The 11581-nt window shown below is 40.3% G+C and overlaps 1 protein-coding gene across 1 annotated transcript; it reads left to right on the top strand.

The window, feature by feature from the left end:
* Positions 1-4617: 4617 nt before the first annotated feature.
* On the top strand, positions 4618-5458 carry LOC111233318 (mucin-5AC-like; the record flags this gene model as incomplete). The annotated part of the gene is given in 1 exon segment (XM_022761104.1): positions 4618-5458. A coding segment is annotated over 1 exon segment (841 nt), but the record flags the coding sequence as incomplete, so codon positions are not given.
* Positions 5459-11581: the final 6123 nt, after the last annotated feature.

The following is an 11581-nucleotide window of genomic DNA, read 5'->3' as shown; positions in this document are numbered from 1 at the left end:
TGTGTTTTTCATGTGTTTCATGATAAAGACTTCTTGTTCTTCAACTCAAGCTGAGTCAGCTGTTACAATAAAGGTTTAATGTTTTTGTTCATATCCAGGTATTATATTTGTTTCCATGCTTATTTCATAGCACTGTTTGTACTATAAGACGTCACTTAGACACAGACTTGATATGAACATGTATCAACAAAGTTTTCTCGTTTCGAATGTGAAATCTCAGAAATGTAATTGGACACTTTTTAAAGGGTAAAGCATTGGAACAAAACGAAGCTCTAAGAAATGTCTTTAATGTAATGTTGTATAAACAAAAATTTGTGTCATGGCAGTTGAGATATTTAAGCTCATAGCAGCTGTGATGAGGTCTATCTAAATGCTGTGTGTTTGTTTTTCTAACTACTAGGATTGGCTCTCCCACCAGAACACCAGCCTTCACCTTGAGAGCTGCAAAATCCTGCGAGCACAGTCAGTCTTTTTTTCTTTCTTATAGTTTTTCACTTTATTGTTATTGTTTGATAAATAAGCGCCAATGTACTGAAGTGGAAACACCGGACAGGAAGAATCCTATGGATTGTTTGTCCCTGATGAATTTTGTACTTTAGTGTGTAATGTTGGCGCAGACTGCATACAGATGGGTGACAAATTCAAGGAGAAGGGCACAGGGCACAAGGTGTCACTGAATGGTATTCATCCCTCAGTAGAGACTTAACAAACAGAGACTTGTAGAATCAATGCCAAGGCACATTGAAGTTGTTCAGGTGGCGCATGGTGGACCAATACCTTATTAAGACACTATATGTAGGTTTTCCCTCTAATTTGTCACTCGTCTGTAGCTAATTGCAGTAGTTATCTGCGTACCTTGAATGTCTTTCGTGAACCCATACTGTTAAGAGGCTAGTCTTCTCTCAGGGTTCATGATTATGCTGGCTATTATGATGGCTAAAACTGTACAATTTCTTGATACCATTTGACTCTAGAAGTGTCACCTGAATACCACTGCTTCATGAAAGTCTACCCAATGCAGATATCTTAGCCTTTTGTCAAAATGTGACCTGTTTGCTCTTGTAATGGGTGTGTGTTCAGATTGTTTTGTTTTTCATTGTTTGTTTTCCACAGATACCCAGAGTGGGATGGTGAGATAATACTTGAGTCCAGGTACATTTTTCATTCTTTAATAGTAACCACACCAGTTGAAAACCAGTACAATGCTGATTTTTGGAAAAAAAATTTGTCTGTCATCCACCTTTGCTTATTTTGTACCATGTTCTCTTCAGTGCCGCAGGAAAAGATAAGGCAAGTAAGGCATTGTCCTCAACTGCTGCCCAGACTTCCCAACATCGTCATCAGAAAACCAGGCATGGGAGCCGCTCCCGTTCCAACTCACCTAGTCCCCGAAGACACCATGAAAGAAGAGAGAAACGCAGCCGATCACGATCACCGCACAGCTCCAGATACACTCGCAGGTCTGTGAGACACAAATTCTGATATGAGCAATATTATGGGTGAACAGAGGAGATTCCACTTGGCATTATATTGTGAAATCTGCATCAGTATTCATTTGAATGTCACTTAAGAAATGTCTTTGTGAAACGTTTTATAACCATTTATGAATTTACCCTTCAGTTCCCGGTCTCGTTCTCGCTCTCCACGGTATGACCGTCCTACCTTCTCTCGATATCGGTCACGTTCAAGGAGCTTTGAGAGACGGTCCTCACCGAGGAGGAGAGATGAGAAACGGTCTTCGCCAAGACGAAATGAGGAGAAGCGACCATCTCCGAGGAGCCGTGAAAGAAGATCCCCAAGGAGGGGTGATGAGAGACGATCATCTCCAAGAAGAAGCCGTGAAAGACGATCTTCCACAGAGAGGTCGTCCCCTCAACGTAAGAGGTCGAGCAGTGCAGAGATACTGGCGAAGAAACTACTGGAAAAATCAGGTTTGAGAAACTGCAAAAAATTTTAATTTCTATCAAGTGTGCATGCCACAAATATAAACTGTTCTTGTCATTCATATATAATATAAAAGGAATAATATATGTTTGTTGCACTTGTTCATCTTCTTATTTTTGAGAGTTAGATGAGAACATTAATACCCTTCTCTTATACAGTAAATATTAACCTACAGCCAGCAGAGGTGAGCATAGATAATGGAAATGGGGAAAGGGCTAACTTGACTCTGTCTAAATCCGCCAACCAACATCCTGGCTTTGTATCACTTTATGATAATATGATTATTATATCTACATTTTATCTAATTAAACTGCTCCCAGGTCCCGTGGAAACTCCAAAACACTGCAGTTTTGTCTGACAGTGTTTTTCACCTTTGTCCCTCTAGCTGTCCAGTCATTGTCAAAAGAGTCTGATCTGGAGGCTGTAGTTAAAACTCTAGCTCCTGCCTTACTGGCTGAGTTAGCCAAGATGAAGTCTTCCTCATCATCATCATCCACTTCGTCACCCAAAGGAGGAAAACGCTCCCAGTCTTCTCCCTCTGCTGGGGGAAAAAGTTCATCCTCTGCTGCCTCTTGGTACTCTTCAACAGCAAGGAAGAAGGAAATGACAACAATGTCTTCCAAAGCAAAGCCCAGTCTGCAGAAGAACGAGGCAAGTGCTTCTACAAAGACTAAGGTTGGTGTGTGTGTGTGTGTGTGTGTGTGTGTGTGTGTGTGTGTGTGTGCACGCGCATGTGCGTGCGTGTGTGTTTGTTTACTAATTTGTTAGGGAATTTTGGCAACAGTCTATAACTGGTAAATTTATTTTTTGTGACATAATGTTTAGATCAATGACATCAAAAGAAGATGCATCTTCTTCCCTCTAATCATTAAAAGACAGTCAGTTTCACTTATCAGTTTATGATAACGAGATCTTTAATTGGTTTTCTCTCTCTCTTTACTCAGTTGGGTAAATCTTCACCTCCAACCATGGTGAAGCTAGAAGGGATTTATCCTTCTCTCTCTCACAATGATGTGGTCACTGCTGTGGAGCAGTTTGGAAAAACGAAATCAGTCGTACTGTTTCGGTCTACACTGGCGGTATGTATAGAGACAGTTAAAAGTGAGTTTTTGCTATCAAAACATGCTATCACAGAAGAAAAAGAGCAAATACTCACATTTGAGAAGCTATAGAAGCTGACTAAAACGTAAGGGTGAACTGTCAATTTCCGTCTGTAGTCTGTTTGAATGTAGTGAATCCTGATGGTTGTAGTAATACAAACGTATATGTGTATGATGTCTATGTGTACATGAAGGCAATCGTGTGTTTCGAGAAAGAGGAGGATGCTAAGAAACTGAAGAGTGTAAAGAGCTTCGACATGAAAGGAATGATCGTCAATGTTGCCAGAGAAAAGGTATTACACTTTATCTGTCTTTCTGTCCATGTCCAAGGGAAATATATAGTCTAAAGTTCTTTGGACAGTTTCACAATTTTTGGTCTTCAGACTCTCTGCTTCAGCACATTCAATTTGGAGTAAAATAATGGATACTGCATTAAAGTTCCAAGTGACAGCTTTAATATGTATATGCCTGTGTATTTTATTTCAAATCGAATGTTCTGAAGCATAAAGCCTGAAGACCAAAAAATGTGTTACTGTGAAAATACTTATGGCGTGGACTGTGTTTATTGACAGTGTCAATAATCAGATTAATCTAGAATAACAAATGTCATTTGGTTTGTTTACAGGATACCGTTTCTAAGGAGCGAAAGACGACTTCTCAGAAGTAAGATATTCTTCACACAGACCTCTTTTTAACAGTGATGGAGGCTAGATGTTTTATCTCGTCCTTGTCAGTATATTACTATAAATATTCAGTCACTGTCTGTCCGTTTTGTCTCCTCAGTAAAAAAAAAAATTCAATTTTTTTCTAAGAGTCTTTTCAATATAGTGTATATATTCAGAATTTACTGCTCTTGGTTTTATTCACCTTTTGGGAATTTACCTCATAACAAAAATCAGTGAACATTTAGTGTGCACATGGGATGGACACGAGTTAAATTACACTTTTTACTACAACAACTAAAATGAACAACTAAAAATTTACACACAGGAAAATTTTATTTTCTGTAAACTCTACAGGAATGATCTACACGATACTGTGTCCACCTCCTGTATGTTGAATGTCATTTAGTTTGTTAATTTAAAAACAAACAATAGGTAACACACACACTAACAGTCATCACAGGAAGTCAACTTTTGAAGGACAGTGCAATCTTATTGTGAAGAACATATAAAAAAAAATATCCAAACCATTCCCTTGAACTTCCATTTCTTAATTATTCTCCTGCTTTACAACCATTTAACTTTCTTTTGTTCACAGAAACCCAGCCATTTCCAGTGTCTCCAAACCTCAAACCACTAAATCCACAACTACCAGTACTCCCACAAAGGATCTTCTCCCTACAGCTCACAAAACTTTGCCTAATTGCCCTGCAAAGCCTTTATCTTTACCCTCTGAAGCCAAAAACGTTGCAACAGGTAACATTAAAAGTGAGAAAACTGCTGCAAAAGGCTCAGTTAAAGGCTCAGCAAATGTTACTAAAGCAAAGGTCTTGGTTTCCAAAGCAAAAAATGTCTCAACCCGGCTGAAGGCTAAAACGGTAAAAAGTGTGGCCCCACAGACAGAGACAGCCATGGTTGATGAATCAGCAACTAGGACTGTTGCTGGACCAACTAAAGGCACAAATGTCTTGGTGTCCAAAGCAGAAACAGCCTCAACTTCCCAGAAACCCAAAAAACTGGAGGAAAATTTGACTGCAGGAGGAGTTGTGACGCAAGAAAAGGTGGAAGAAACAGCTGCAAAAGCCATAAATGTGCCATCCAAATCTATGGCTTCAGAAAATCTCCCTGATGTAGAGACGTCCAAGTCTAAAGAATTTGAAACAACGGCTCTAGAACCTGTAGTGGTGCTGGAAGACACGGCCAAAGTTGTTGAAACAGGAAATGTGACAGTTTCTGAATTGAAGCACCAAGCAGAACTTGCCAAGGTTGATGTTGAGGTGAAAGAGGCCAAAGACACTGAACCAATGGAGTTTGGGGTAACAGGAGTTGAAGTTGCAGAGACCATGGAAGTTAAAAGTTGTGCTGATAAAGGGGAAAAACAGTCAAATCCAGAGGCTGTACCAGCCAAATCCAGTGAGAGTCCACCATCAACCACTACAGATGAGACCAGACCAGATTTGTCTCCGCCTAAACCTTCTACTGTTCCATCTCAAACCACAGAGGGAGTTCCTAAGCCTTCAGCCATTGATACTCAGAGTCCTCAGACCATCATTAGAACTCCAGAAACCTCTTTCAAAGCTTCATCACAAGTCCAGCAAAGTACTCTGCCAGAACCAGAATCATCTGTACAAGGGCTGGAGACCAAGACAAATGCTTCACAAATGCAGCAGCAGGCTGCATCAAACTCAACTGAAGCTGCTGTAGAGGCAAAGTTGACTGTCGAAGGAGTGGAGACAAAAACAACGCAAAAAGGTATGTTTGTGACCATTTGATGGCAATAATCTAGATGAAAAGACAAAAACTGTGTTAGTCAGTTTGTCAATGGTTTCTGACTTCCCTACCCAGTCTAGGGCTCTAAGCCACAAGTCTATTGGGTCCTACTAAAGATGTTAAAGCTGATACATACTTGGATTTCTAGAAAAGGCAATTGATGTCTGAAAACAGCTGTAGGTTTTAAGAAATGTTAATTAATCTGAGGTAAATAGGTTGTTTGTCGTAGCAGATTATAGGGTATTTATAGGAGCAGACAGTGTATGTTATTATGCTATCGTTACACACAACTGTTGTATGGCCACATGTGGCTCCGTCCCACCAAACTTTATTTTCAAATACACTGTAGTTTTATATGTTTTAATTAACACATATCTCAGGAACGTGTCTCAGATATCATTCTACTTAGATGGAAAATTAGACTATGGGTCATGTTCATGGTCAAGGTTTACTTTTTGGTGTCAGCCTGGATCCAACAAAGAGAGGAGATTACTGGAATAGAGCATGTGGCAAGTAACTGTTGAGATGAAACACATGGAATTATGTATTTGGGTGGAAACAGAGGAGATTCCAGGGCTATTATTAATCTTGCGTGCATTATATTGTGGAAATCTGCATCAACAGTATTCATTTGAATGTCATTAAGAAAATGTCTTTGGTGAAACGTTTATTAGGATAGAATCTGTGGGCTGGGCATTTTATGATTACGATGTGTGTGTGTAGTGTGTGTGTGTGTGTGTCGCTGTCTAAGGTGTCCCGTGTGTCGTTCCGTGGTGTGTTGTTGTGGCGTCTGTGTGTGTGTGTGATGTGTGTGTGTGTGTGGTGTGTGTGTTCACGGTCTCCACGGTATGACCGGGAATTCCTAGCCAACTGTGACACTACTGATCTAAGCCAGTGTACTTGCGCGTGAACTCACTGAATGCTACGTTTCAACGGTAAGTTTCATTATAGAGAGACGTCCTTTTCCAGCAAAACCACCAGTAGAGAGGAGGAAGATGAGAAACGGTCTTCGGACACGAGTATAACGAAATGGAAGGCAGATTCAAGCGAGGACCATGCTCCGAGGAGCCGTGAAAGAAGATCCCAAGGGGGGTGAAGACTGTATGGACGGATATCCACTAGACAATGTTGTTAGTTGCGGTATCCAAATGAATGTGTTGTTTGTTGGAAGCTTTGCTCATAGTGGATATAGACTTGATCTGTTGACATTATACCGCCCAAAGGAGAGATGTCGGGAGATCTCTCCCTTCAGCACTTCTTCACACTCTTAAAAGTGAGAAGCGTACGGAGGCAGAGCAAACCTGCACTTTAGGATACTACACGTAGCAAAGTAGAAGAAACTACTTGGAAAATCAGGTTTGAGAAAACTGCAAAATTTAATTTCTATCAAGGTGTGCATAACTCATGCCAACATTCTAACTTTATATTACTCAAACTCGTTTCTTTGTAATCATGTCGACTCTCTATCAGTAATAAAATAATATCATGAAAAAGGGAACAAATAATAAGACTACTTTGTTGACATTCATATATCCTCGCACCTTTGCTTTCATTTTTTCGCAGACTAAGTATTTATATTATATTATTTTATACATGGCCTTGCTTGTATTGTTTGAGAAATTATTGTAGAAAAGTATTTAGGATGAGTCTAGAGATGCTAATATAATACTGCTTCTCCCCAAGATTATACAGATCAATAATTCTAACAGCTATCGAGGCACACAAGACAGAAAAGGAGATAAGGTTATTTACGAATGATAAGGGAAGAATGGCAAGGAGATGAATGAGCTCAAAAATGCTCTAGACTCTCTGTCATAAAAGTGCCGCACATTACATAAGATCGAACTATTGTCACGCCTCGGATGTGTATGTATCACGACCTTGTAACAATGTTCCAAATGATATATAGTACTCACCATCTATTATATTTCTACATTTTATCACAGATTAACGTGCTCCGCCGCAGTTGTCGCGCTCTTGTGAGGCTTATCACATATCAAAAATCTATCTGATGAAAGAGTCGTTACACGTTCTGACAGTGTCTTTTCAACCTTTGTCCCTTGGCTACTACACTGCTTCCAGTGGCACCAATGTGGGCTCTCATGTTCGAAATTTATTAAGCAATAGTCTGATGACAGCGGAGGGCTGTAGTTTAAAACTTGACTAACCTTGTGTCCCTCTCGAAGCCGGTGTAACTCGCGCATGATTGGGTCTCAGACCAACAGCTATCTCGACACGTCTTTCCACAATTCAATCGAAGTCATACCATGACTTGCTCGCTGTGCACGACATCGTCACCCGACACCAACATTTACCCTCAAGGAGGAGAGAAGCGATTCCCACTAAGTGCTTGGGCCCACTCGCTCGGGGGGAAGAGAAAGTGTTCATGCACCCGCCCTCTGGTCCTCATGAAACGCGATCTTGGTAACCTATTATGTTCAGGCTTTCAACAGCAAGGAAGAAGGAAATGACTATATCGAATGTACGTTACCACAAGCAAATCTCTCACTACTACTGCAGAAGAACGAGGCAAGTGCGTCGATTATTCTACTCACAAGAGAAGCGTAAGGGTTTGCGTAGTCTCTCTGTTTGTCGCTTCGGTGTCGTGTGTGAATCGTGATAGCTGTCGTCAGCAGAAAAAGTTGTAACCGTATTTCCTTTAGGGTTGCGGTGCTGAGTCACGTGTGTGTTTGGTTTTTAATAACCTGAATAGTCGGTTGTAATGTAGTTACAGGATCGCAAATATGTTGAGCGCCACTAAAGTCCTATAAAGCGTAATAGTGATGAAATGTGAGTGATTTGCTATATGTGACAAATATTCAGATCGATCTATGTATGTAGAACTGATCATGAGTGCAAAAGACAAGAATGCCATTCGTGTAACTCTTCTCACCCTCATAATCATTAATAGAGACGTAGTCTAGTCAGTTTTGTATCATGCTACTTATAACAGATTACAAACAGATGAGTCTAGCACTCTTTTGTGTTTTAGCAGCGAGGAGAGTCTGTTAATTGGTGTTATATTTTTCTTCACCACCCCTCACACTCCTATGCTTCCTGGCCCTCCGCCCAACGCCTGCTCGCTCTGACTCCTCCGCCTCGCCTGCGCACACCCCCCCCCGCGCGCACCTCTCTCCACCCCACTCACCCCTCGCCCTCCACCACACACCACCCACCCCAACTCCTCTCTCTGAGCGCAGTATGAGAGTAAATCTTACCTCCAACCAATGGGTGAAGCTAGAAGGGATTTATCCCTTCTCAATTTCTCTCACCAATGATTGGGTCACTGAGCTGCGGACAGCATGTTTATGGAGAATAACAACTGAGAATCAGTCGTACTTATTCGGCGTGACATAACACTGGCGGATGTATACCGAAGATGACGTTAAAAGCTGACGTTTTTAAGTCCTATCACAAACATGTTCTATCACGAGAAGAAAAAGAGTCGAAATACTCACACATTTGACGAAGCTATAGAAGCTGACTAAAACGTAAGGGTGAATGGTCAATTTCCAGGTCTGGTATATGTTTGGAATTGTAGCTTGAGAGAAGGTCCTGAATGGGTTGTAGTAATACAACGTATATGTGAACTGATGTCTATGACTTTAGACTGAAGGCAATCGTACGTGTTTATACTGAGAAAAGAGGAGGAAGATGGCCTAAGCTACAACTCGAAGAGTGTATATAGAGCTTCTGACGAGTGAAATAGGAAATGATCGTCAATGTTGCCAAGAGAAAAGGTATTACACTTTTTATTATCTGTCTCTGTCCATTCCAAGGAAATATATAGTCTAAAGTTCTTTGGACAGTTTCACAAATTTTTGGTCTTCAGACTCTCTGCTTCAGCACATTCAATTTGGAGTAAAATAATGGATACTGCATTAAAAGTTCCAAGGAACAGCTTAATAATATGTATATGCCTGTGTATATTTATTTCAAATCGAATGTTCTGAAGCAAAAAGCCTGAAGACCAAAAAATGTGTTAACTGTGAAAAATACTTATGGGCTTGGACTGTTTGTATATTGACAGTCGTCAATAATCAGATTAATCTAGAATAACAAATGTCATTTGGTTTGTTTACAGGATACTCGTTTCTAAGGAGCGAAAGACGACTTCTCAGAAGTAATAGATATTCTTCCACACAGACCTTCTTTTTAACAGTGATAGGCTAGATGTTTTATTCGTCCTTGTCAGTATATTACTATAAAATATTCAGTCACTGTCTGTCCGTTTGTCTCCTCAGTAAAAAAAAAAATTCAATTTTTTTCTAAGAGTCTTTCAATATAGTGTATATATCAGAATTTACTGCTCTTGGTTTTATTCACCTTTTGGGATTTTCCTCATACAAAAAAATCAGTGAACATTTAGTGTGCACAGGATGGACACGAGTATATACACTTTTTACACTACACACAACAATAATGAACAACTAAAAATTTACAACATGGCACAAAATTTTATTATTCTGTAAAACTCTACAGGATGATCTACCGATACTTGTCCACCTCCTGTATGTGTTGAAATGTCATTTTAGTTTGTTAATTTAAAAACAAACAATGAGGTAACACATCACACTAACTAACAGTCATCTATCAGGAAGTGCAACTTTTGAAGGACAGTGCATATCTTATTGTGAAGAACATATAAAAAAAATATATCCAAACCATTCCCTTGAACTTCCATTTCTTAAATTATTCTCTCTGCTTTAACAACCATTTAACTTCTCTTTTGTTCACAGAAACCCAGCCATTTCCAGTGTCTCTAAACCTCAAACCACTAAATCCACAACTACCAGTACTCCCACAAAGGATCTTCTCCCTACAGCTCACAAAAATTTGCCTAATTGCCCTGCAAAGCCTTTTCTTTACCCTCTGAAGCCAAAAAATCTGATTATCAGTACATAACGGATTAAAAAGGAGAAAACTGCTGCAAAAGGCTCAGTTAACAGGCTCAGCAAATGTTACTAAAAGCAAAGGTCTTGGTTTCCAAAGCAAAAAATGTCTCAACCCGGCTGAAGGCTAAAACGGTAAAAAGGTGTGGCCCCACAGACAGAGACAGCATGGTTGATGAATCAGCAACTAAGGACTGTTGCTGGACCAACTAAAGGCACAAATGTCTTGGTGTCCAAAGCAGAAACAGCCTCAACTTCCCAGAAACCCAAAAAACTGAGGAAAATTTGACTGCAGGAGGAGTTTGTGACGCAAGAAAAGGTGGAAGAAACAGCTGCAAAAGCATAAATGTGCCATCCAATTCTATGGCTTCAGAAAATCTCCCTGATGTAGAGACGTCCAAGTCTAAAGAATTGTGAAACAACGGCTCTAGAACCTGTAGTGGTGCTGGAAGACACAGCCAAAGTTGTTGAAACAGGAAATGTGACAGTTTCTGAATTGAAGCACCAAGCAGAACTTGCCAAGGTTGATTTTGAGGTGAAAGAAGCCAAAGACACTGAACCAATGGAGTTTTGGTAACAGGAGTTGAAGTTGCAGAGACCATGGAAGTTAAAATTGTGCTGATAGGGGAAAAACAGTCAAATCCAGAGGCTGTACCCAGCCAAATCCAGTGAGAGTCCACCATCAACCACTACAGATGAGACCAGACCAGATTTTCTCCGCCTAAACCTTCTACTGTTACATCTCAAACCACAGAGGGAGTTCCTAAGCCTACTTCAGCCATTGATACTCAGAGTCCTCAGACCATCATTAGAACTCCAGAAACCTCTTTCAAAGCTTCATCACAAGCCAGCAAAGTACTCTGCCAGAACCAGAATCATCTGTACAAGGGCTGGAGACCAAGACAAATGCTTCACAAATGCAGCAGCAGGCTGCATCAAACTCAACTGAAGCTGCTGTAGAGGCAAAGTTGACTGTCGAAGGAGTGGAGACAAAACAACGCAAAAAGGTTGTTTGTGACCATTTGATGGCAATAATCTAGAGAAAAGACAAAAACTGTGTTAGTCAGTTTGTCAATGGTTTCTGACTTCCCCTACCCAGTCTAGGGCTCTAAGCCACAAGTCTATTGGGTCCTACTAAAGATGTTAAACTGATACAATACTTGGATTTCTAGAAAAGGCAATTGAATGTCTGAAACAGCTTGTAGGTTGTAAG

The sequence above is a fragment of the Seriola dumerili genome, unplaced genomic scaffold (genome assembly GCF_002260705.1).
Source record: "Seriola dumerili isolate Sdu_G_001 unplaced genomic scaffold, Sdu_1.0 BDQW01000388.1, whole genome shotgun sequence".
NCBI classification, from domain to species: Eukaryota; Metazoa; Chordata; class Actinopteri; order Carangiformes; family Carangidae; genus Seriola; species Seriola dumerili.
This window is presented reverse-complemented; position numbering and strand designations above follow the sequence as displayed.